Source organism: Delphinus delphis, chromosome 12 (assembly GCF_949987515.2).
Source record: "Delphinus delphis chromosome 12, mDelDel1.2, whole genome shotgun sequence".
NCBI classification, from domain to species: Eukaryota; Metazoa; Chordata; class Mammalia; order Artiodactyla; family Delphinidae; genus Delphinus; species Delphinus delphis.
In genome coordinates, this window is record NC_082694.2 from 9,970,141 (window position 1) to 9,997,313 (window position 27,173).

The 27,173-nt window shown below is 42.9% G+C and overlaps 1 protein-coding gene across 2 annotated transcripts in view; it reads left to right on the forward strand.

The window, feature by feature from the left end:
• The window catches only part of TMEM131 (transmembrane protein 131), a 192,292-nt gene that overhangs the window by 148,763 nt on the left and 16,356 nt on the right, over window positions 1-27,173 (forward strand). For both annotated transcript variants that reach the window (XM_060027310.1, XM_060027311.1), the window contains exons 24-32: window positions 582-691; window positions 1,143-1,209; window positions 8,214-8,365; window positions 8,771-8,913; window positions 9,874-10,060; window positions 11,100-11,285; window positions 12,093-12,251; window positions 12,632-13,209; window positions 26,734-26,909. In XM_060027310.1, coding sequence (XP_059883293.1) covers window positions 582-691; window positions 1,143-1,209; window positions 8,214-8,365; window positions 8,771-8,913; window positions 9,874-10,060; window positions 11,100-11,285; window positions 12,093-12,251; window positions 12,632-13,209; window positions 26,734-26,909 — 1,758 coding nt within the window. The remainder of the gene's footprint in view (window positions 1-581; window positions 692-1,142; window positions 1,210-8,213; window positions 8,366-8,770; window positions 8,914-9,873; window positions 10,061-11,099; window positions 11,286-12,092; window positions 12,252-12,631; window positions 13,210-26,733; window positions 26,910-27,173) is intronic.

Below are 27,173 nucleotides of genomic sequence, written 5' to 3' on the forward strand. Positions count from 1 at the left end.
TTATAACAAAGTGAATCAGCTATACATATACATGTATCCCCACATCCCCTCCCTCTTGCGTCTCCCTCCCACCCTCCCTATCCCACCCCTCTAGGTGTTCACAAAGCACCGAGCTGAAATCCCTGTGCTATGCGGCTGCTTCCCACTAGCCATCTGTTTTACATTTGGTAGTGCATATATGTCCATGCCACTCTCTCACTTCATCCCAGCTTACCCTCCACCCCCCCACCCTCCCTGTGTCCTCAAGTCCATTCTCTACATCTGCGTCTTTTTTCCTGTCCTGCCCTTAGGTTCATGAGAACCATTTCTATTTTTTTGGATTCCATGTATATGTGTTAGCATATGGTATTTGTTTTTCTCTTTCTGACTGACTTCACTCTGTATGACAGACTCTAGGTCCATCCACCTCACTGTAAATAACTCAGTTTCGTTTCTTTTTATGGCTGAGTAATATTCCATTGTATATATGTGCCACATCTTCCTTATCCATTCATCTGTCAGTGGACACTTAGGTTGCCTGCATGTCCTGGCTCTTTTAATGGTGGCAGTCTTTCACTTACTGTGTCTTTACTTTGTTTAAGGAAGAAGAGATTACGTTAGAAAATCCTGCAGATGCGCCTGTCTACATTCAGCTTATTCCTCTGGCCTTATATTCCAACCCTTCTGTCTTTGTAGATAAGTTAATATCAAGGTAGGCATTGCTGGTAGATTATCAGAATGTTTTCATATTAGCAGTGAATTATTATTTTACACATTTAAAACTTTATTTCAGCTCATACAGTAATAGATTGGGCTTAGAGAAATTCTGCATCTGTAATTGAAGTTGAGAGAAGGTTCTGGGGAGAGAGATGGATATTATATTAAACATCTAGAAAAGCTCCCAGTTTAAGACAAGAAAAAAATAATATAGAACTCCTTCCTAAAATCTTATATAGAGGAAGCAAGTGGTGGAGCCTTTCAAGTATTTTACTTTTAAAAAGTGAACAAAATATTAACTGTAAGTTGTAGCTATTTTTTGAAGGCTGTTAATCTGATAACATTGATCTCAAAATCTGCCAAAAGATAAGCACAACCTTAGTATTTATAACCCCTTTAATTATGATGCTGTTTACAAAGAAATATGTGTATTTCTTTTATTTCAGGTTTAACTTAAGTAAGGTGGCAAAGATAGATTTAAGAACACTAGAATTCCAAGTCTTCAGAAACAGTGTAAGTATTCAGACTTCATACTATTCCAAAGAAGTAATTCTACAATATGATCAATGCAAATGTGAAAGAAAAATATTAACCATCCTTAAATTGGTTGAAGGGCAAGTTACTGGAGAAGTCAGAACAGTCTAGTAATTATTTTAGAGGGAAAAAGCCCCGGAAGAATGGGTGGGATTTAGATTGCCATGAGGCACCCTGGATAGAAGGTCCTGTTTGTGGGCATTAAACATTAAGCTCATGAAGGTTCATCATAATGGCTGCCAGAACCTCTGAGATTATGTAGATAAGGTATATACTGATAGATAATGTTTTTTTTTTATTAAGCCTCAAAATATTGAGCTTGGTCATTTAAATTTTTATTTTGGATACTTTCTGATAAGATTGTAAGCTCCATGAAGGCCAGACCCACGGCTAGCTGTATTCATACTTAGTGCAGTAGTGAGCATAGTTATAACTCAACAAGTATTTTTAAACTAGTAAATGTATACATAAACTGGTTTGTTCTAGGACCAAATATTCTCTATCATACAGGCCGGGCTGAGCAGCCACTAACCACTCATGATTATGTAAGAACTTAATGTGTAGGATCTGTGTCAGTCAGGAAATTAGCACTGGGAACTAAAGCCACCTGCAAACTGGCCCAAGTCTCTTGGCCTAGATGCCCTTCCCAGCCACTCTCATCCAGCCTTAAACAGCCTGTTCACACCAGCCCTGATGGCTGTGGAGCGTGCACTGATTCGGCTCTCTGGCTCTCCCTGAATCTTTGTTTGCAAGCATGTTAGCGGTGTTTTTTGTTTTCTTTTTGACATGTGGTAGGTACATTGTTTCCCAGTTCTGGGTATAAGCTTGAGGGCTTTTCTTCTACTTATATGGTTTCCTTCCCACATTTATAATACGAAGGGTGTTGAGTGAATGAGAGTAGGAATCTAGTTAATCCTCCGTCATCTGAATTACTCTGAGTGAAAACAGTAAACGACCACCTCCTTTCTCTCCTTTTGCTGAGCTCTTTTTCTGAGCACGGTCCCAGTCTGTCAAGTAGCCACGGGATGCCTTCCTGCCATGCTGTGGCTTTGCTGCTTCCCATTTGGAATAAGGGAGGTTGGCTCCTAGAATAACCATGGCTTTGTACCTACTAACTTGGTCACCTCGACCAAGTAAATAAACCTTTCCAAACTTCAACTTCTTCACTTGTAAGTGAAGTTAATAATTTGTATATTACAAAGTTTTTGAACAGGTTAAGCAGACCAACATGGAAGCCCTTAGATGGGTTGCTTGGGACATAGGAAGCCCTCAATGAATGTTGACTGGATGAGTCAGTCTGTGGCTCACCAGGTGGGAAAGAAAGGCAATACGAAGGTTTTCAGTATTTCATGAGCACCTCCTATGTATCAGCATTGTATCACTGTATGTGTATAGTGTATCATATCACTATATCATATATATGTGTATAGTGTATCATATATATCACTATATCATATATATATCATATATATCACTGTATCATATGTATCACTATAATCAGCAGGTGCATTCACATTTATAATTTCATGTAATCATTACAATAGCCAGGCTGAGCTATTACTAACCACCCTAAGAATAAGTATTTCCCTTGTTCTGTTGGTGGTGGAAAAACAAAGCTCAGAGAGAGGAAGTAACTTGCCCAAGTTCCTACCTGTGATAACTGGCAGGGCCAAATTCAAATCTAGTTCTCTCAGAGTCCAGAACCCTTGACCATACTTTCATGACACATGGTCGTTACTGTTAGGAATCACTAATTAACCTGTCCAACTAGATGTTTTGTAGTTCTTGAAGGATTTGTGTCCTTTCCCATAGCTTTGTGTTTTAATGTGTAAGGCATAAATTAGCCAAACCTTTATGGAATTGTTTTTATGTCTATTTTTAAGTAAATCTTATATAAGAAAGTAAGAGAAAGAAATTTTCTCTTTAAAAAGAGAAAGTAATTTTCAATGTTGTATTTTTATTTTCTGCTGAGTAATAGGTAGAATACTAGACTGAAATTTAGATAGTCTCATATTCTAGTCCACGCCCTTCTCTTGGAATCTTTTTTACTTTGCTTTTTCCATCCATAAAGTACCAACATAATAAGTTCAAGGCTATCTAGACCTCAAATATCTAGAAAGCTCAGTAACCAGAAATTCCTTTCACTCTGCTTTTATAAGAGAGGAAATATTCATGAGAAGTACATGACCTATATTTACCTTTTTTTGTCTTACCAAATCTTTAGTGGTACCTACAAGATGTAGGTACTGTGAGAGATAGGAAGATGAATAAGAATACTCTAGACCTCAGGAATTCATTCTAAATAAAAATGCTGGAGGAGGTCTTAGGGTGAGCTTAGGATAAATTCTATCACAGTTCTCTACAGTGCTATAAAACCGTGGATCTCAGAATATTTGGTCTCAGCATTCCTTTACAGTCTGAACAATAATTAAGGATTTCTACATTATCTCAATTTTTAAAAATTATTAAGGACTCCAAAGAGGTTTTTTGTTTATGTGGTTTGCATCTATCAATATTTAACATATTAGAAACTAAAACTGAGAGATCATTAAAATATTGGTTTAATTCATTTAAAATAATAATAAGCCCATTCTATTTGACATAGGTAATATAAAAATGAAAAAATAGATATATATTTTTTTAAGAACCATTTTGCAAGAAGAGTAGATTGTTTTACAGAGCTCTTCAATGGCTCTCTGACTTAATATACAGATAGATTCTCCTGTCTGCTTCTGCATTCGGTCTCTTATGATACATCGTTTTTGATGAAGTATATGATAAATATCTGACCTGACCTGACACATTCATATAGTTGCAAAAAGGAGTGTCTTAATTGCTTTTTTAGTTATCATAACACCATGCATCAGTCATTCGGAAAATATTGGTTCACTAAGATATGAAGAGCTTCCAAATGTTGACACAATTCACTCTGCAGTATCCAGAAAATCATATTCATTCTTACAACCACTAATCTCATCAGGGTGTTCTTTAACTATTGACTCTAAAGCTCACAGGGCCAAAACTCTAAATTTTGCTCAAACACTCAAATCTTACCATTGGCAACAAATGCTTCAGTTGTTTCCTTAAAGGAGCAGATGCACTTCATTTTCGTAAAAATGTCTACTAACTACTCCAGTCTGAATAACCATATATTGACTGTCAATCGTTTTTTCAAATATAAATGATGTTGCGGAGGCAGGAACTAGTTCAGTTGGCATCTGAAACGATAGCTCTTCCAGACAGCATGGTCCAGTATGCTGCAAGGGGTGCTGCGTGCGTACTCCATTTGATCACATGGTGTTGAAAAGGCACGTGCTCAGTAAATAGCCTCACCCGCCAGAGAGCAGACAGCAGAAACAAGAACTACAGTCCTGCAGCCTGTGGAATGAAAACCACATTCACAGAAAGACAGGCAAAATGAAAAGGTAGAGGACTGTGTACCAGATGAAGGAGCAAGATAAAACCCCAGAAAAACAACTAAATGAAGTGGAGATAGGCAACCTTCCAGAAAAAGAATTCAGAATAATGGTAGTGAAGATGATCCAGGACCTTGGAAAAAGAATGGAGGCAAAGATCGAGAAGATGCAAGAAATGTTTAACAAAGACCTAAAAGAATTAAAGAATAAACAAAAAGAGATGAACAACACAATAACTGATATGAAAAATACACTAGAAGGAATCAGTAGCAGAATAACTGAGGCAGAAGAATGGATAAGTGTCCTGGAAGACAGAATGGTGGATTTCACTGCTGCAGAACAGAATAAAGAAAAAAGAATGAAAAGAAATGAAGACAGCCTGAGAGACCTCTGGGACAACATTAAACGCAACAACATTCACATTATAGGCGTCCCAGAAGGAGAAGAGAGACAGAAAGGACCTGAGAAAATATTTGAAGAGATTATAGTTGAAAACATCCCTAACATGGGAAAGGAAATAGCCACCCAAGTCCGAAGTGCAGAGAGTCCCAGGCAGGATAAACCCAAGGAGACACATGCCGAGACACATAGTAATTAAATTGACAAAAATTAAAGACATAGAAAAATTATTGAAAGCAACAAGGGAAAAACAACAAATAACATACAAGGGAACTCCCATAAGGTTAACAGCTGATTTCTCAGCAGAAACTCTGCAAGCCAGAAGGGAGTGGCACAATATATTTAAAGTGATGAAAGGAAGGAACCTACAACCAAGATTACTCTATATCCAGCAAGGATCTCATTCAGATTCGATGGAGAAATCAAAAGCTTTACAGACAAGCAAAAGCTAAGAGAATTCAGCACCACCAAACCAGCTCTACAACAAAGGCTAAAGGAACTTCTCTAAGTGGGAAACACAAGAGAAGAAAAGGACCTACAAAAACAAACCCAAGACAATTAAGAAAATGGTAATAGGAACATACATATTGATAATCACCTTAAATGTGAATGGATTAAATGCTCCAAACAAAAGACACACGCTCGGGCTTCCCTGGTGGCGCAGTGGTTGAGAGTCGGCCTGCCGATGCAGAGGACACGGGTTCGTGCCCCGGTCCAGGAAGATCCCGCGTGCCGTGGAGCGGCTGGACCCGTGAGCCATGGCCGCTGAGCCTGTGTGTCCGGAGCCTGTGCTCCGCAATGGGAGAGGCCACAACAGTGAGAGGCCCACGTACCGCAAAAAAAAAAAAAAAAATACGCTCACTGAATGAATACAAAAACAAGACCCATATATATGCTGTCTACAAGAGACCCACTTCAGACCTAGGGACACATACAGACTGAAAGTGAGGGGATGGAAAAACATATTCCATGCAAATGGAAATCATAAGAAAGCTGGAGTAGCAGCACTCATATCAGATAAAACAGCCTTTAAAATAAAGAATGTTACAAGAGACAAGGAAGGACACTACGTAATGATCAAGAGATCAATCCAAGAAGATACAACAATTATATATGCACCCAACATAGGAGCACCTCAATACATAAGGCAACTGCTAACAGCTATAAAAGAGGAAATCGACAGTAACACAGTAATAGTGGGGGACTTCAACACCTCACTTACACCAATGGACAGGTCATCCAGACAGAAAATGAGTAAGGAAACACAAGCTTTAAATGACACAATAGACCAGATAGATTTAATTGATATTTATAGGACATTGCATCCAAAAACAGCAGATTACACTTTCTTCCTAAGTGCACACGGAACATTCTCCAGGATAGATCACATCTTAGGTCACAAATCAAGCCTCGGTAAATTTAAGAAAATTAAAATCATATCAAGCATCTTTTCCGACCACAACACTATGAGATTAGAAATAAATTACAGGGAAAAAAATGTAAAAAACACAAACACATGGAGGCTAAACAGTATGTTACTAAATAACCAAGAGATCACTGAAGAAATCAAAGAGGAAATCAAAAAATACCTAGAGACAAATGACAATGAAAACACAGTGATCCAAAAACAAAAAAAGGCACGTGCTCAAGGGTTGAGATTTAATAAGATTAATATTTATTACTGTTTAATCAGTAACAGTTTTGGGTTTTTTTTTTTTAACTGCAAGTGCATGGCAGTGAGGAATACAGTGGCTACTAGGGAAGTTTGATGCCACTGCCTTGCTTCTAGCTAAAGGGTCAGCAATTTTTCCCACCATTGCTTTTGCTGACCATCAGTGCAAAGGTCAACACAGTGAAAAAGGCAAAGAACGTCTGTCGGTGTTCTGAAAATAGTTTTGACACCTGAAAAGACCTCTGAGATCCCCAGGGGTCCATGAATCCCTTTTTAAGAACCACCACAACAATTATTGAGAATTATTGAGGGCCTTAGTGATATCCCAGAGGCATTACAACATCCTAAAGTATTTCCAAGTCATCAGAGTTTAAATTAGTTGTTTTGGCGAATATATGTATAATGTATAACGTGTTCATCAACTACTCAGAATAGTTCATTTAAAAGGGAACCTATTTACCAACCATTTTGGAGCAATCAAAAGATTGTTGTCCTAGTAGACATGGACAGAGAAGAATTTTCGATGTAGGAAAAAATATTTGCCTCAGAAGTGAGAATTAAAAAGTAGTGTGCTTCACAAAGTCTATTGACTATGAAGTTATGTTTGTAGAATCATGCTGTTGAAGTAGATAGGTCTGTATATAGTAGAAAAATCATACAAAATACACTCTCCTTTCACAAGTTAGCAGAGCCATGTAGAGCCATGGACATTTATACCCAAGTATTACCAACCCTTCCCCCCAAAAAGTTTAAGATTAACGTTACTTGAAATCAGAACAGTGTAACCTTATATGTGAACTATGATTTTTTAAAAAATAAAAAACAAATGTTTTTTAATTTTATCTATAACTGTCGGGAAGTCATATTTTGATTATTAAACTAAGCTATTACTTGAACTTTAAATCATCAAGTGTTTATGAAACAGTAATTATGGGCTTAGCTTTCAAAATAAAATTCAAAGATAGCTTGATATGAATTGGAAATATTTTTACAAATAAAATGATGCAACCTTAAGATCCTCCAGCTGATATCTGTCTGAGGGGAGGGGCAGAAAAACAGTGACTGAAAGTGGGGACAGCACCGGTAGGACTTCGGGGTGCTGGGTGTTCGGTACACAGCTGTTTGCTTTGTGCTAAAACACTGAGCTACTCATCTCTTAGGTTTGTGTCCTTTTCTGTTTTTGTGTCATGTTTCAAAACTTTTAAAGTTAAAAATAAAAAGATCTGTACACAAAAACAAGTGTTAGTACAAACATGAAGACTTCGGTGACCTGGGGAACAAAGCCCTTTCTGGGACTTAATGCAGAATATACAGTGTCATCATTGGTTGCCCAGCTCTGCTTGCCAGCCATCCAGCCTCTAAATCATCAGGGATAAAATTGTTTATATAGTTGATCAATTCGAGAAACTAATACTGGGCTGTGCATGGGGTGAAGGGAAAAAAGCTTTTCCAGAGAATATACTAATGACTGCTGCTTGTTTACCCAATGATTCAAGGCTCATCCACTGCAGAGTTCCACGGGATTTACAGAGGGCCTCTCCCGACATCTAATTTTAAACGTAATTTTAAAACCTGGAGAAAAGAAATCTGTCAAAGTAAAGTTTACTCCAATTCACAATAGAACTGTTTCTTCCCTAATCATAATCAGGTATGTTCTGTGATTTAAGTGTGGGTTGACCTTTAGTACTTACATAGAGTCCTTTCCTGATTCGTTTCAATATTAATATTTGCATTAATTTATTTCTGAAATAGGGTATTCATTTTGCCCGAAATACACACACACCCCCCACGCCTCATGAAACATACCTTTGTGATGATATTTTTAGCCAGAAGACCTGAATACTGTCTTCCTGTACCGTGTGTGACTCTTCAGAGTGAAAAACTCCTGCTCCTCTTTGTGTAAACATTTAAAATTTTTTCAAGTGCAAATGTTTCACCATTAAATTTAGTGTATTAATTTTTACATGGTTTATAAAGTAACAGTAAAAATTATAGATCAAAAGATTGTGCAAATTTAATGGGAGGAAAATCTGTGGTTCTTGTTCTTACATAGAAATAACCTGACTGTGATGGATGCTGTGATGGTCCAAGGACAAGGAACAACTGAGAACTTGAGGGTGGCAGGCAAGCTTCCAGGTCCAGGGAGCTCCTTGCGCTTTAAAATCACGGAAGCATTATTAAAAGACTGTACAGACAGTGAGTATTCCTGTCATATCCAAGGCACACATTTCAGCGTTTGTTGTCAACAGGAAATAATTCCAAAAACAAGAACAGTATTTCTACATGTACACATGTGTATATTAATGATGGATACTTGAGATTTTAAGAAAACACCCTGACTTGCTTTCAGAGTTGTTTGGTTTGGATCTTAAAAAATTTGAAATGTCAGTATTCATTGCATGCCTTAGATGATTTACTCTGAATGTGAAAAATAAAGCACAGTAAGTCCCCTACATATGAACCTTCAAGTTGCAGACTTTCAAAGATGCAAACATGCGTTTGCATGTCCAATCACGTAAGTTAGTTCACGTGTCTGGCGCACATTGTCAAGTGTGTGCATCCTCTACAAGTGTTTGTACTTTTGTGTACTGTACAGCACTGTATAGAGTACAGTAGTACAGTACCTTTATTTCGAGCCCAGGATGTCCAGAAGCAACCGCAAAAGCAGCGGTGATGTAGCGAGCACTGCAGCCAGCCCCTGCGTGCCAGCTGTTTACTGTACTACTGTACTTTTCAAGATACTGTACTGTAAGATTAAAAATGTTTTATTTCTTGTGTTTGTTTGTTTTTTATGTATTATTTGTGTGAAACGTATTATAAACCTATTACAGTATGGTACTATATAGCCAATTGTGTTGGTTAGGTACCTAGGCTAACTTTGTTGGACTTATGAACAAATTGGACTTAGGAATGCACTCTTGGAACTAAACTCGTTCGTATGTAGGGGACTTACTGCAAAATTAAACTTCTGCCATGTAAAATGACTTAACAAAGTAGACTACTTCCTGGTGAAATCTGGGTAATGGCTGATCTCTTTGCCCTGAGGGGCTCCGTTCATAATCTCTGCGATACATTCATAAAGAAGGTATTATCATGACTTGGACCTGGAGCACAGGATAGCAAGATTTATACTCACTCCTCATTTTTTTCCTTTAGGTTTGAAACTAAGAGAACCAAATTTCACATTGAAAAGAACATTTAAAGTAGAGAATACAGGACAACTTCAAATTCACATAGAAACCATTGAAGTCAGTGGGTACTCATGCGAGGGATATGGCTTTAAAGTTGTCAATTGTCAAGAATTTGCACTGAGTGCCAATGCCTCTAAAGACATAATCATTTTGTAAGTATTTTCTCATACGATAACAAATCACTAACTTCTCATTAACTTTATACTGGAGTTGTTCAAACTTTATGCTAAAATTGTTTGCATACTCACAAAAAAAGGTCTTTATCCACAACTATATTCATTTGATTTTTTTCTTCACTTAATCTTTGGTTATTTCTTCATATCTTTGTTTTCAAAATTGTGAAACTCCAAAGTGGATCAGATAGTCTTAGAAACCAGTTTCAAAATTATTTTCAAGATTGTGTAGGAAACTGACTATAAATTCAGTCTCAGCAGCAGAGCAGACACCTATGTTACACACATGCAGTTTTTCTGTGTTGTGCAGTGTATACAAATGTGTGATATTTTGGTCAGAAGACAGTTTTAATGCCTACATCGGCAGTAGTTGCAGCATATTTTAACAATTGATTACTTGTTATGTTATAAAGTTTATATAATAAAATGTAACTTCTGTCCCCTTAATGGAATGATAATTTCATGACCTTCAGTGGACACTTACTTCATAAGTAACTACATTACTCCATGTAAGGCATACACTTGGCACCTGAAGGTACAGTGAGGAATAAGACACCTTTCCTCAACGTGCAGATCATGTGCTTGTGGGGCGTACAGTTAACAAAATAAAAATAATATAATTAGGGCAGAAAGCAGTGCTGCAGGCGATGAACATCAGTAGGGCTAGGGTGGTTCTCTACACACACACACAAAAAGGCAGTGGGAATGCATCGTAAGAGAAGAGTGTGGATTAACTAAAGGAGGAAGGAAGAGGGAAGGGAAGGAAGCTCAGAGACTACTTTCCTAGTTAATGATCATGGGATTATTGTTCTCTTTTTATGTAAATTCTCCAATTATCCACAGAATATAGTTGTTTTGGTTATTCACCTCATAGGGCAATACTTTGTCCATCTTAAAATGAGAAAGTTGAATAAAAGTATCAAACTCTAAAATTCTGTGTTCTGTTTCAAAGGCATTATATTTAAACTGTCTGCGGTATATTTTTAAAAACTTTATCACTGCCATCATTCTGTTTTAGGTTTACTCCTGATTTCACAGCTTCTAGAGTTATTCGTGAACTGAAGTTTATAACCACCAGTGGCTCTGAATTCGTATTTGTATTGAATGCATCCCTTCCTTACCATATGTTAGCAACCTGTGCAGAAGCCCTGCCCAGGCCCAACTGGGAGCTGGCTCTGTACATCATCATCTCAGGAATAATGAGGTACTTGCGTCGTCTTTCGAGATTAGTATTTAGGCGTCACTTGACACTGTTTATCATGGGCCCACCACGTGCCAGTCACTGTTCTGAGTGCCGGGGATGCACCAGCGAACAAAGCAGGCAGACCTCTCTCGTCAAGCCTACATGCACCAGTGGGAGCAGTCAGAACTGAACCCTGCTTGGGTGGCATATATGATAAACCAGAGTCTTTTCTACCTTTGAAATTTGTTATACAAATGAAGTACAGGTTAATTTCTTAAAGGAAAAAAACATGCATAATTTACCAGGTGGTTACTCGATTTGGGCATTTGTAATGTACTCAACATAATAGTTTATTCTTCCTGAGTCATACCTAAGCAACATAAAACTGATGAGAAATATTTTTTAAACCCTCAACATCCTCATCTTTTTTTCAGCGTATTTCTTTATGTTTTTTTAAGAATGAGATATACTCGCCTCTGAATTAACTTACATAGTTACCCTGCACATCCTTTAAGGGAAAGGAGTTGGCCTAGAGAGTTAGAAGTAAAAGAAAAGATAAGAGCTGCTTCTTCTTGGTAAAAGAAAAGCTACCCTCCAGCGTCTGTTCTGATACAAATAATTATTTCCTCCGTACGAGCCTCCGTGTACGTTGGCATTCTAGAAAAGTCGGTGCACAGCCTTTCATCCATAATGCTCTTTTGTCATGTCACAGGCATTTGTTTTTTATATCATATTGTACTTTACCAAGAAACTTGCCTTTAATGTCACATTTTGTTACTCTTGCACTCACAACTGAACCCCGATTCTCCATCTTCTGTACCCCTGCAGTGCACTGTTCCTTTTGGTAATTGGAACAGCCTATTTAGAAGCTCAAGGAATTTGGGAGCCCTTTCGAAGGCGACTATCCTTTGAGGCCTCGAACCCGCCCTTTGATGTGGGAAGACCATTTGATCTCAGGAGAATCGTTGGTATTTCATCTGAAGGAAAGTATGTTCACCTGCCGGAAATAAATTCTCCAATATATAGATTTGGCTGATGTAATTAAAAGAAAAAATAGGTTTCTTCTTTTCATCTTCGCTCAGGGGAAAATTCTTAAATACCCTGCGTACAGTGCTCTGTTACTAAGAACTCATAGCAAATGCCATGTTTTTATTGATAAGGGTTAAAATATTCTCAGTTGTATCAATACCTCAATTCCTATATTGCCAGTTAGAACAGACCCAGTCCAGTTGTGGAAAGTATCCTGTTTCTTGCTGTTTTTTCCTTCGGGTAGTTCATATTTATGGTGGCTATACTGATGAAGTAATGCTTTTAATCTTAGATCTTGTAGGTTGCTATTACTGATCTGCAGTTGGTCCTTTTTTCAGCTTGAACACACTCAGCTGTGACCCCAGTCACAGTAGGGGGTTCTGTGGAACAGGCGGTTCGGCGTCCCGACCCAGCGCAGGGAGTCATAAGCAGTGTGGCCCACCAGTCCACCCACACAGCAGTCACGGCAATAGGAACTCAGCTGACGTGGAAAACGTCAGAGCCAAAAGCAGCGCAAGTACCTCTAGCAGGACTAACGCCCAGTCGGCGAGCAAAGCCAGCGCCCTGGTCTTAGATTCACATGCCATGGCCCAGGGTCACACAGCGGGCAGGAAGTCCAAGGGGGCAAAACAGAGCCAGCACGGCAGCCAGCACCATGCCCACAGCCCGCTGGAGCATCACTCAGCACCGCCACCGCCAGTGCCTCAGCACCAGGAGCCACAGCCCGAGAGGCTGTCCCCCACACCCCTCACACCCCCGGCCCACCCGGAGCACCCCGGCAGCACACGGCACAGCTCGGAGGACTCGGACATCACCAGTCTCATCGAAGCCTTGGACAAAGACTTCGAGCACCACGACTCCCCAGCCCTGGAAGTGTTTGCAGAGCAGCCGCCTTCACCACTGTCGAAAAGCAAAGGTAATCACGGGTTCTTACGGCCAGGAAAGCGTGACACGTGAGGGGAGAGCCAGCGCGTGTTTAGGGGGCTACTGTGATCGTAGTTGTGATGAGCAGCTAATTTAGTAGGTGTTCTTCTGGCCCAGGTTCATCTCTGCTCTTGGACTTCAGCTTTTCCATATCAAGATGCAGATAGAGGTACCCATTTGTCATAAAAGATATTTGTATTTCTTAGATTACTTGCCAAATTCAGGAAGTTATTGGACATCTACTGTTTTCCTTTTCAACTGCGTGTGATTACTGTGTTACTGTGGCGGGTTGAGCTTTTTAATTGTTAAAATAATTTTAACAGAACGGAGATCATCTGCCTTTTAACTCAAAAATAGGACTTCTGCACAACCTGTGCTTCAGAGCAGGGGTTGGCAAACCACAACCCGCGGGCCGAGTCATCACCTGTTGTTGTAAAGAAGGATTTATGAGGACCCGGCCATGCTCATTCGTTCATCACGGTCCGTGGCTGCTTTTGTGCTGCAGCAGTGGCGGAGCTGAGCAGCTGCAACAGAGGCTGTAAGGTCCACAAACCAGAAAATATTTACTGTCTAGCCCTTTCCAGAAAAAGGCTGCTGACCCCTGCTTTAGAGTTCTTCATGCTGTATTAGTTATCCATTTCTCAGTAACAGTTACCCCAAAACCTAGTGGCTTAAAACCCCACCATTCACTATCTCACAGTTTCTGGGGGTCAGGCATCTGGGTGCAGCTTAGCCGGCTTCTCTGGATCTCACAAGACGGCAGTCAGGGTGTTGGCCAGCGCTGAAGCCTTTGTAAGGTTCAGCTGAAGGTGGATCTGCTTCCAGGTTCGCTCAGGTGGTTGACGGCAGGATTCAGTTCTTCACGGCCTGGTGGACTGAGGGTCTGGGTTCCTTCCTGACTGTGGCCAGCCACCTCTGCATAGAGCAGCTCAAAGCTGTTGTTGGCTTTACCAGAGCAAGCAAGTAGGAAGGCAAGAGAGAGAACAGGCTGGCAGGACAGAAGTCGTGGTCTTCTGTGACCTACTCTTGGAAGTGACCCCCCATCACTTCTGCAGTGTTCTCATTAGAAGTGTGGTCCAGCCACACTTCGGGAGAGAGAGTTCCACGAGAGCATAACGTGGGGCTCCCTTCTTTGAAGTCTACGCACCACACATACATAGGCAGGCTAATTTGTAACTTCCAGAATCAAAATGTGAAAAATAGTGAATGGCTTCTGGCTATATTTCAGTTTATTCCCTTTACAGCCTGAACTTTTTTGCATCTTCCTCTCTCTCCTGTGGCAGCCATGCTAATACATTACTCTAAGCCTATTTAAGTCCCTCCCTCACTGAGGTACCAAGGAGTATTTGCCTTTGGTTTGCACAGGGAATAGGGAACCTGGCAGCCCTGAGAAGCCAGAAGAAACCTGATGCCCCAGAATCCGAGAGTCTTCTTTTAGAGAATTTCTTAGTTCCAGTGATATGAAGACTAGTTCTATATGGTCTTCTTAGAATTACTTGCATTTGGATATTTAAAACAGTAGAAAGTCTTGAATAATATTTAACTTCTTCCATAGAAATCTTTTTTTGTTGTTATCTCATTATTAATAGAGCTTACATATTTTAGGGTAATTTTTACAGTAATATTAAATGAATGCTTAAAGTTCCTTTTATAAATTAGATCAAGCTACATAATGTGTTTTTCTCCTATCAAGAGCATGAATAAAATAAACATATATTATCCCTTCTTACCACAAAGAGGGGCTCTGGCAGTCGAAGTGAGCACCTTGTTGCTTGTGTCTAAGATAGTCCTCTAACACCACCATAGGCCCGTTTTTCTTTTCAGGGCCATTCATCTAGATCTTGAAATTTAAACATGTTTTTTATTGTTCACAGTGGTCCGAGAGTCGACCTACTAAAAGCTGTGTAATGATGGCGCGTGGGTACCACATTATTAGTGATTCTTGAGCCCACAAGGAGGCAGTGATTACCAGCTTCACATGAGTGGCCACCCCACTTGGTAGCCTTCCACTGCTGCTGTGTGGAAAGAAGGAAAGAGCCAGATCTTAGTTGTGTTTTTTTCCTTCTTCAATAAGTGGTTTTATTGAAGTATAACATACATGTAGAAACTCAGTCTTTTAAAAGAACTTTAAAAGTTGGGCGTTGAGGGCTTCCCGGGTGGCACAGTGGTTGAGAGTCCGCCTGCCGATGCAGGGGACACAGGTTCGTGTTCCGATCTGGGAAGATCCCACATGCCGCGGAGCGGCTGGGCCCATGAGCCATGGCTGCTGAGCCTGCACGTCCGGAGCCTGTGCTCCGCAGCGGGAGAGGCCGCAACAGTGAGAGGCCCGCGTACCGCAAAAAAAAAAAAAGTTGGGCGCTGATCTTGGGGTTGCAAAATAGTGATACATGATAATACCATAGGCTCTTAGCCAGGTGGAACCTTTATCATCTCTCTAAAGCTCACCCCAGCGCCCCTGCTAAAATAGTCTCGTGTTTACATTAAAGAACCTTCTCTTTTCAGAAGCACCTGTTCTCTCCCCTGCCCTTCCCAGTAGCTCAAAGAAACCTTCCTTGTAATGAGCTTCAGTGACGTCTGGCTTTTGGAGACTGTTCAGAAAGACCCTTCTTCATATGAACGGGGTCTCCCTGCTCTTGCCCTCTCTGGGTAGATGGCTTGCAGGCCATCCAGTCACTTCTGTAGTCATCCCAGCAGTCACTTTTCTTCCCGGGAGATGGGACCCAGAAATGCCCTCTGTTCATGGCTGCCTGAGCAGGGGCCCTATGGCTGGGCAGTCATTAGATTCTGTACTTCTGTGGCTTCTCCCCTGTGACACGCGAGTCCTGGGGACTGGACAGGGGCCATTGCTGGATTGAGGGTTAAAACCTGAGAACGCACTGAGCCTGGTGCAGCCATTTTCAGTGTCTGCATTCACTGCAGAAACAGTGGGATCTGCCGCTACCCTTGTTTCTGCCATTGGCAGTCTGAGGGGCAGCTTTATCTCAGGTGGGGAGAAGCCGAGTGATGTGGGCTCACAAGGCCAGGCTCTACCTTCAGGCAGACCCAGATCAAATCCTGGCTCTGCCACTTACTGTGTGATTTGGAGAAAATTACTTCCCTGAGCTTCCGTTTGTTACCTTTAAAGTGGGGAGAATAGCTTCTACTTACATGGTAGGGGGTAGGCACTGCTGTGATTTTTAGGGCAGGAAATGGCACTGCCATCACTAGGCTGCTGGGTAGCAGTTGGCTGTGGCCCATCCCAGCGGGAATGTCTGCTTGGAACTCGGTCTTGAGGGTTAGGAATGGGATAAGCAGAGAGCTGAGGACAGAATCCCGAGGACAAGGCCAGCAGACAGTGTGACAGGAAGCAGGTAGCAGATGTGGTTGGCATGTCCCAGCAAGGCCAGAGCAGAGGGAGAACTGAGCTCCACAGAGCCTGGAGGACCTTGGCAGGAATAGTCTCTGTGAAGTGAGCCTAGAAGCCAGGTAACTGTGGCTTGGAGAGCACCTGGCACACCAGACCGTTACCAGTGGCCGCTTCTTGGTGTGCATGTGAGGGACCAGTGAGTGAGGGGTGGAGGTTACTCTTTAATCTGTAGTTTCCATGTTCTTTGATTTTTAACCAAAAAAAAAAAAGGATGCGTATATCTTGCAGTAGTATTTTTAGTGAAGAAAAAAAATAGGAGAACATGTTGCTTGAAAATATCTGTGGGCCAAGGACAGAAAGGGGGGTAGAGCTGAGGGCAGCGGTGTTGTCAGCGCTTCCTGACGTTCCAGACACGACCGCAAGTGCCTCGGGCACCTGGGTGGTTGGCGTTGCGCTGACCCTGTTTGCAGGGGGGAAGCCCAGTCTAAGAAGGGTTACGTCAGGCAGACACAGGAGCCAAGCCCAGGCCCAGCCCGAACCCTCAGCTCGCAGCTGCACGACACCACCTCCCACAAGGAGGAGCAGTATTTGAGTAGGTAATTGGTGCGACCCAATACCCAGGGAGGTGGGTGGGTGGGACCCAGCTCCGCAGAGTATACGAGGGCACGTGTTCCACAGGCGCGTGGACGCAGAGGGATCGGTAGCTTCTGAGGCCAAAGGGGAAGCGGTAGGGTAGAAACAGAAGGTAGAGGAAGTCTGGAATGATCAGACCTCAAATAGCTGAGATTTCTGTAGGCTGGGAGTCCATAGGACATGGGAATTGGATTTGCAGAGCAGTCTCTCGGGCAACATCGGGGACCCAGCTGAGGGTCACTGTGGCCTCCCTCACGCTTGTGCCGTTCTTCTCCATGACTGTGCAGCCCACGGGTGAAGAGTGAACACGGGGTGGTTGGAGCCCTGCAGGGCAAGGACAGCAGAGAGACCAGGGCTGAGAACGTCGTGGGGCGTTGGCAGGAGAACAATGGGCGTGCCACGCTGTGCGGAATTAGCAGGACCTTAACACAGAAGGAGGCTCACTGACAGGGAGAATGGACAAGTCAAGGGCCGGGGCTCCAACAAGTCAAGTTACAGGGATGGTGGAAGCAAGGGAATGAGAGGAGACCAAGGTGTGAAAAGGAGGCGTGAGGGTTTAGGGTTTGGGAGAAAAAGCAGGTCCGTGCAGTTCTGCCCTCAGGTGCAGCCTGGAAGTGAGGTGTGGGGTGTAACGGAAATAAAGCCCGTTAGCACCAGCGGGGCCTTTATACAACACTCGAGAGCCACCTCTATTGGAATTCAGGTTTTCAGAAAGGTATACGATGACGTGCCATGAGATCAGTGAGACCATGAAAGCAGCTTCTTGTCAGTTCGGTTCAGTTGTGCCACCAAAAGAGGTTTTGTTTCTAAGTGAGTTGGGAGAGAAAGCTTTGAAAGCCTTCGGGATTTCAGAGTGACCGATAGAGATTGCCATCCCGACCTGTACCAGGCCAGGGCCTGGATGGTGGGAGCTTGAGAGTCCAAGGTGTCCATGAGTCACTGCCAGGCTCCTCAGTGAACGCTGCGGGGTGTGCAGGCTCCACTGTCGAGGCTGGGCAGAGTGTGTGTAGAGGGTCCTAGGGGTGCAGATCTGATGGGTCACCCACCAAGGGAACAGACAGACTGGATTTAGAGCTGAAACGAAAATCCACTGTAAACACTCCTCACTGCAAAGCAGGGCATCTGCTAGGTCCTGGTGGAGCCCGGCGCTTGGCTGGTAAGCTTTCTGCTCCCTCCTCTATTACTGTGTACAGCCCCACAGGCCAAGGTAGTTAGCACTTGGAGTGAAGGTAACCTGATTCGCCCAACAAAGGCAGAGACGCTGGACGAGAGTGAGCAGAGAGAAGGGCTAGCGTAGGCTCTGGGGAAGCAGGCCCTCTGGGGTCAGCTTGCCACCGGGACAGGAAGTACGGTGGCTGCCCCTACATAGAGGAGCCCTCCCCACCCCGCCCTGGAAGAGAGGGTATTGGGTAAGTGTTTTGAGGCCTTGCTGCCCAGAGTTGAAGTCCAGGGATCAGCAATAGTGACGTAACTTGAGAGCTTTTAGAAATGTCGAATCTTGGGCCCCAACCCAGACTGCCAAATCAGATTCTCTATTTAACAGTATCTGCAGGAGATTGGGATAACCTGTGTTGAGCCATTACAGCCCCACTCACTAGGGGAACGTAACCAATGAATGCTTTTGGGGGGTGGTTTGGGGCTGGGCCCATCTAGTAGGTTTTTTGTTTTTGTTTTTGTTTTATTCAAACAGTCACAAAAATTATAATCTTCCTCATCAGTTCACTCAGTCCCATGTAATTAATTTTTTTTTCATCTTGATCTTTTGTTAGCACTTTTATGAATTCATCAGTTTCCCATTAGAGTTCTGAAAATGCTTCTTCATTCAGTTCAGCAGTGTAGTCAGTTACCAGAAACCCGTGCTTGTCAGAGTCTTTTCCATGAATTCCTTGAAGATGAAACCCTTTTATAGGAACATTTTTGCAAAAGCATCAGAGTACACCCAGAACTGTCTGTAAATGACAAAAGACTTAAAAATGACCACGGTTAAAGATTTGATGAAAGTTCATAATAATGCAATTGACAAGGAAATTTAGTTATTTCTGAGATACACATTTTAAAGTAATAACTAGAAATATGACTTATAACATTATACCAGAACATATAAGATTTTTAGGAATTTCATGTAATGTCCATCTAGTGGGTTTTTGGGCAGCTGGGAGTTGCCCTTAAAGATAGTGGAGAGAAATGCCTAAATGGGAAGACAGAAGCTATCCTTTCCCAGCATTGAGTTGTATTAAGTTTGCTCTAGAATATCCGTGATATTTTATTTCTAGAACAAAGAAATCCAAAATCTAATCGAACATAATACTTCTGTGAAAACCCTAAATAACTGAACTCTCTATGCTGCATAAGGTTATGGTTGCGGAGCCTTTTTGTCTCAGTCCCGTGTACCTTATTCTGCTTAGCGCTTCAGAAGGTATGTACAGCCTCCTAAGGTACAAGGAAAACTAGAACAAAAGAGAATATGGGTCTGCCCGCAAATTCATAGGTAATTCCTTTCCTGGGATAGATGTAAGTTTTTTTCACTTAATAAAAATTCTTTTCTACCTTCTAGTGGGCTAAACCAGTATCTTCACTATCTAAGCACAGAACCTAATATGACAAAATAAGACGGTAATTGCTACTGATTTTTGAACACAATATTTACTTTAGCTTAAAGAACTCCTGAAGAGTTCCTTCATATGCACCTTTTGGTATGTTTCAGGTTATCATACTCATATTGACGTATCATTTCAGAACCAGTAGGGAGACGTAAACTTACATGACCAGTACTGACCCAAATAAATCATATGTTGGCGTGTACTGTTTATTGGCCTCACTCAGACCTTTAAACCAGGCAGAAGATGAGGAGAAAGACAGATTCCTGTCGGGATGGATGATCCTCCAGAGATTCTTCTGAACTTTCAGTCAGGTGTACCTGTCATTGCCTGGCTTAGGTCCACAGCTGCCGGGCACTGCACACGTTCAGAGAAGCCATTTGCTAGTAATTGAAATGGTCTTGAAGTAATTCTTTGGGGTGGGCCTTAAGTGAAACGATTTAAAGTTGGAGAGACACAACCAAAGCAACTTGCCCCAAACTAGCGATTACAAATTCCTTTATTCGCTTCTTAGTGAAGACAAAAGAGTAACTGAGTGAGTCGGGCATATTCTTTAAATGGATAATTCGTATTTTGCCTACTTTTAAAACGATTAGTGGTGGTTTAAAGGATTAAAGCACATGTAAAACAGTGAATCAAAGACAGAAAGTGGTTTTCGATGTTTTATCTGTTTGTTTTTAATTATGGTGCTATCTCAACAAACACCTAGAATAAAGTTTGTTGTTACCATTCAGTGTTAAATTGAGCTGCAAATTTCCTGGCGGCTGAGGCCAAAGGGAAGCATCGTTATATAGTTCTGCAGGAAAAGGAGGCAGGAGAGTTCATCTGAAAAACCAGACTTCGCTGGCATTGAAGTCCCGCTGAGGAATCTGAGGACACTGGGTGATAGACTGGGCATTGTGTCTTTGTTGCAGAGAGAACGGGAATGTTCTCCACACACATGCTTTATATTGGTCGTGTAACATTGAACCTTAACTCCCCACCGCATCATGCCTCCTAGATGTACGCTCAGCCTCACCCACACACACAGCATCTGTGGGGCCTGTGGGTGTATATACAGTCACTTGTGGTTGGATTATCTCATAAGGGTCAGAGCATCACTGTTAGGTGAAGATGCCGGACCCGTCAGCAGCAGGTGGTGTGGTGCTCGGTCGCACACACTTAGCAGCCTGCCTCGTGTTCTTGTACCCGCTGGGGGTAGCTCCCAGGGGTCCTGCAGGTGGGGACAGATGGTTTTTGTCAATAAAGAGTTTTGAATCCACTCAACTGTTAGGAAATATATACTTAATTAGGCCTTAAAGTAATGAAGAAACTATTTCGTTCTGACCATTTTTAAGAGCATCCACCAACCGGATACCTCATTTTGAGGAGCGCTGACCCTGTCATCTCGCCAAGATGCAGTAGCTGCAGAAAGTAGCCCCTGTCCGAGTTGGGTGGCAGGTTTCACACTCACCCACTGAGTCCTGATGAGTGCTTGTCACCTGTCAGCAGTGTGAGGTGGGTTTTGGGGCCCACTTTCTAACTTGCACCTCTTGTTTTCTCTCGGGCCTCCTACCCCAGAAGCACACACACAATGAGCAATAAAGTACCACTTCTCACAGTCGCCAGTTAGGCATCCATAACCTCTCCACCACCTTCCTGCCCATGATGGGACTTAGGTAGAGAAGAAGCTTATGCAGAGAGTCCAAGCGGGACTTCCTGCTTCCCTTCCAGGTCTGAAACTTCGTAACAGAACTTGTGTGTTTGGGGATGGCAGCTTGAGACAGATGGTTAGGGCTTCGGAAGGCACCCCAGGTTTACTTTTCCAGCCAGCCGTGGCCAACCCTTCTTGGGGGGGAAGGATGCACAGGGACACCAGGCCTCTTCTTACCCCCTGGAGTCAGGACATGAAGACCTGGGCAAGAAAGCTTGTCACATAAGAGCACTGGCCAGCCTCTCGTGGTCATTGTCATATCCTTAGCAGGCTTATCTTCTAATTTCTAGTTCATTGTTGATGATTAGAATTTAACCTGTCAAATGACTTTCCTCACTTTCTCTAATTTGGGCATTCAAATTATGTATCTCTAGAAGTATCAGTAGCCTAGGAGCCATAGATCATATACAGAAAAAATTTTTCAGTGGTAGCTATGTTAAAAAGAAGTCTGTGTATTCATGGATTGCAAAAAGCAGCCAGTTTTCTAAAGTATGTCAAAAGCCATAAAAATAAAATAATGCACGTGCGTCCTTTGAAAGCCAGTAAGCTCATATCTGGAAATTTAACATCAGGAGATGATCTCACATACCTCATGTTTTATAATAGTGAAAATTGGAAACTAAGTGTCTGAGAACAGGGGATTTGTAATTAATGCAGCCTGTCATTTAAGGTAATTATGCCTGGAGTGTCTGTGTTGCAAGAAGGACAGGAGATCATTGTCAACTTCCCTGAACTATGATCCTTTTGTTTGTTTTTCAGTGAGTGGAACAGGGTGGCCCGGTGGTCAGTTGTGAGGTAGACATTTGTAAATCTCCCATTTTTCACGGACGGACAAGAGGTTAGAATGAGAGATCCAGTCTTTGGCATGTTGAGAAAAAAGTTGGAATAGAGTTTGGAAGGGTGGCTTTCAGGCCAAATGGACCTATTATTTGCAAAAGAAAAAAAATGTGTTTAGCTTCTTAGAAGTAAACAACACTTTATATGTTCTGAAGGATTAATGTACTTGGCAAGGATCAGTACCCACGCCATGAACATGCCATGACTTGGTCACGTGTGACCTCTTGGGGACTTTTTGCTTTTAAATTTCAGTGAGACATAACACTTTTTTTTTTTTTTTTTACTTTTAAGGTAATTATAGATTCACATGCAGTTGCACATAATAATGCGGAGAGATCCCTTGTACCTTTTACCCAATTTCCCCCAATAACATGTTGCAAAACTGCAGTACAGCATCACAACCAGGATACTGATGTTGATGCAGTAAGACACAGGGATCCCTTATGGGCCCTTTTCTAGCCACACCCGCTTCCCTCCCACTCCCCCCCTCCCCCCAGCCTAAACCCCAGAGGAGGTTTAATCATTTCTCCAGTCTTATAATTTTGTCACTTCAAGAGTGTTGTGTAAATGGAGTGAAGCGTGATTCTGGATTGAAACCTGGGTAAGTTGTCATGAAGGATTGAGATGGAGAAGCTTCTGGACTTGGGGCAGCAAGTCTCAGAGCAGGTCATGCTGTTGGTGTATTTCACTGTTCCGAAAGGCCCAAAACTCACTTCTGCGGCTCAGCAGACACTGGCTGAGCACTTGCTGCATGCAGAGCCTTGTCAGGCACTGAGGATGGAGAGCTCAGTGCGGCCTAATCTCTGCCCTTCAGGTGCTAAGACTGTACGAGGAACAGAGCCTAGGGGTGAGTGTTGATCGCAGTAGGTCAGCTAGCATCCTCAGCCAGGAGTCTGCTCGCCGATGGTGGGGGGGGGGTAGACGTAGGGTGAGTGGCCTCCGGGACAGTTTATTCCAGGCAGTGGTGTGAAGCCTGAGGAACCTGTCCTTCATGTTGCTTATATTTCTCCTTTGGTCACTGCTGGAAACATACTCTGAGTTCACTAAGCTGCTTCTCCCTTCAGCTTGTACCGTCTTTACTTGGATGGGTTAATTTTCTATTACTGATCATGCATCAGTTAAGTCATGGCTCCCATAAGGCTAGGAGACCTCCAGTCTCCTCCACTGTGTATTGAGTTAATTTATCTTTGAGAGGGCAGTCTCCCTCAGAATTCCTATTCCCACTTCCCAGGTTCCTACTCTTGCTTCTGTGCCCAGCAACAGCACGGGGGTGTGAACTGGTAGCTTGGCCTCTGGAAACTGAATGTTCCACGACGGGCCAAGGGCTAAGGAAGGGCTCGGGACAAGGCTAGAGCAGACCTGGAGAGATAGATGGGTCCAGACTGTAAAGGAGTTTGAACGTTATCCTATAGAAAACAGCGAGAATCAAGTTTTTGTATTTAAGAAGTGTTTCAAAAGGAAAGTAATGCTGTTGGCAGGGTGGAAGGTATAAGGAGAGACGACAGGAAGATGGGGCCGTTACAGTAGGCCAGGCACAGGGCAAGTCCTGAGCTGAGGAAGTGGCAGTGGGAGTGAGGTAAGAAAGGAATTAGAGGTCTTAGAGGTAGAATCCATTTGAGTGACTACTTGATGGTGGAATTGGGCTCTTTGGATCATTTCATCCAGGTGGCTCGGAATTGCCCAAATTCTACTCTACTTCAGGTACCTTTCCTCCTGAGACTCCCACGGGATATACACACACAGAGGTCACGAGAAACCGGAAACAAGGCAGCCGATCCTGTGCCTGCAGTGCCCAGCTCAGGTCTCATAAATCTGTGTGGAATTTACAGCCCAAGCCAAGGATTCTGAGATCAGCCCTACATTCCAGTCCCCAAGAGGGCTTGTTGACACCGATTGCCGGGTCCCCCCACCCCGGGTTTGGTTCAGTACACCTAGAGAGGGGCCTGAGAATTTGCATTTCCAACAAGTTCCTAGGTGTTGCTGATTCTGCTGGTCTGGGAAAACACTTTAAGAACCGGGAGCCCTGAGGAAGAGTAGAGACCCGTGGGAACAAGCTTGCCAGCGGCAAGAGGGAGACACGCCACCCGGAGCGTGCAGCCTCGCAGGGAGCAGGGACTGCTTACGGGTACATGTGGGCCTGTCCTCCGTCTGATCCACTCAGATCATTAGTCCTTCCTCTAGGGAAGGGGCACTCTCTCCTCTCCCACCAACTTTTGAACTTGGGAATAGAAGCAGCAGAAGAAACCATACATGACAGTGAGGTAGCCACTAGCCTGGGTGATGGACTGATGCTGATACTGTAGAGCAGTGATCCTCAGCCTGGCTGCATAGTGGGTCCACCAGAGGAGCTTGTTAAAAATATACCCACGTCCAGGTCCCACCGAGAACCACTTAATCAGAATCTCGCGGGGTAGAGCCCTGAACAGTGTTCGTTAAAAGCTTCCTAGGTTGTTCTAAAGTGCAAGAACCATTATTTTAGACTGAGAACCAAAAGATGTTTCTAGGTTGTTTAACTCAGTTTGGGACATTTTAGATTTGAATTGCTTATGTCAAATTAATTGAAGTTCAGCCCCAAAGGAGAATGTGAAAGGAAAGGGAAGAAGTTCCAAGGGCAGATTTCCAGGGAACACCAGCAAAGATGAAGCCAGGTGTCAGAAGAATCACAGTACCGGAAGAGGGTGATGATGTTGGGGTCCAGCAGGGACAGGGAGGGGGATAATCCAAAGAGTCCAGTGGAACCGAGAGGTCTTGTAGAATGAGAAGTGCTAGAGGTCACCCGCACTGACAGTTGGGCTGTTGTCAAAATCACATTCGATAAGGTGCTGGGGACAGACGTCCACGGGCAGCATGTTAAGAAGTCAGAAAAAAAAAAAAAAGTCAGTAAAAGATGGGGATTTGGAGGTAAAAGTGTAAACTACTCTTTCATGAAATAAGATTTTTTAACTAACTGCTGGTTTGCTGTTTCCTTTTCTCCTTTATTTGTACATCTGTGGCTTCAAAATTTGAGTCCAGTTTTTTTTTTAATCACTTCCAGATCTTTTCTATTTATCAAGGAGGTTTCAGGTTATTGTGAATACAGATTATTTATACAGATAATGTCTCTCGTCCAGTGAACCTGAGCATGATAAAAAGGTATAATTTCAGGTGGGAAATGCATTGCATGGGGGTTAATGTCAGCCATGTGGGAAAATTTGAAGTGCTTTCAGCATGAACCGCTAGACACTCAGACTCCGAAATCCGAGGGCTCTCAGGACCAGAGCAGGACAGGTCCTTCCCTTCTGCCGCAGACAAGAGGGCTCTTGGCGTTATGTTACTGGTGTTCACTGCAGTGTTCCCAGGACACGCCACACTGCCTGGGAAACGGCAGGCACTCGAATGTGTCGAGGGTTGTTTTCTCATCTGTCTTGGGAACATCCACATCTTTTAAAATAATAGGACTTCCTTGGCAGTCTAATGGTTAAGGCTCTGTGCTTCCAATGCAGGGGACGTGGGTTCGATTCCTGGTAGGGGAGCTAAGATCCCACATGCCACGTGGCCAAAAATAATAATAAAAAATATAAAATGCTAAGGTTGAAAAAATTAAAATAAAGTAATAGGCTTTTCGTAGTTCTGTTTTACCCTCTGTCCATATATAACATTAGCTGGTACTTATATGCCTGGTACTGTCCTAAGGGCTTCATGTAATTCCTCATCACAACACTGTGAGGTCGTCTTCCCCAGTCTGCAGATGAGAGGCCAAGGTCACACTGCTAGTTAGGGAAGAACCAGGATTTGGACCCAGCTACCGGGGTTCTCAGCACCCTGCAAGTGACATACATGCAGCTCATCCCGTGCCACCTTCAGGCTCCCATCTCCAGAAAGATTTGAAAGGATCTCTGGTTTTCACGTCTGTGACTTTTCAAAGCTACATCACCCTCCGGGATATAAAAAAGTACAGGTGACACTTGAACAACAAGGGTTTGACCTGCACGGGTCCACTTATACATGGATTTTTTTTTTTTTCAGCAGTAGAGACTGCAGTACTACACGGTCCATGGTTGGTTGAACCTGAGGGTACAGAGGGGCCAACTATAAGTTATACACCGATTAACCCCCTGCAGTTCAAGGGTCAGCTGTCTTCTGAGAGACGTACAGATTTGTCACAACTAGTGGGTTTGCCAAAGCTCATGGAACTGTACACTTAAAATGGGTGTATCTTCTTGCATATAACTCACGCCTCGAGAAAGCTGATTTTTTAAAATATTCTAATCGAAAAGTCAAACATGATTTCAAAAGCTTTAGAGAAGAACTGAAGTAGAGAAAGAAACAGTTATTAATCAGAGTTCAGTCTCTTCAAAAAAAGTTTTAATGGCTTTGTTTTCCAAGCTGTTTAAAAATCAAGTGTCATTTTACATTCATTGTCATCCCCAGGGAAAGGAAAGCCTCTTCAGCGCAAGGTAAAACCACCTAAAAAGCAAGAGGAAAAGGAGAAGAAGGGAAAGGGAAAGGCCCAGGAAGACGAGCTGAAGGACTCCTTGGCCGACGACGACAGCTCCTCCACCACCACAGAGACCTCCAACCCAGACACAGACCCGCTCCTCAAGGAGGTAGGACGGCCCCGTAGAGCAGGGTTCACACACAGTGAATGTGCTGTGTTCAACACGCGCACACGTTCTGAGGGCTAGTGCTCAAGAGTGCACAGACACGCCCAGGCAGTCACTCCCCTGCAGAAGCTCCACAGCGCTGGGCGTGAGTATCTTCACTTCCCCCGGGAACAAATTAGGAAGCCTGCTAATAAGGTGAAATAGTTAGAAACTGGAAACACAGCTTGAAAGTTAGGGACCATCTAGAATAGTAACGACTCTGGCTCA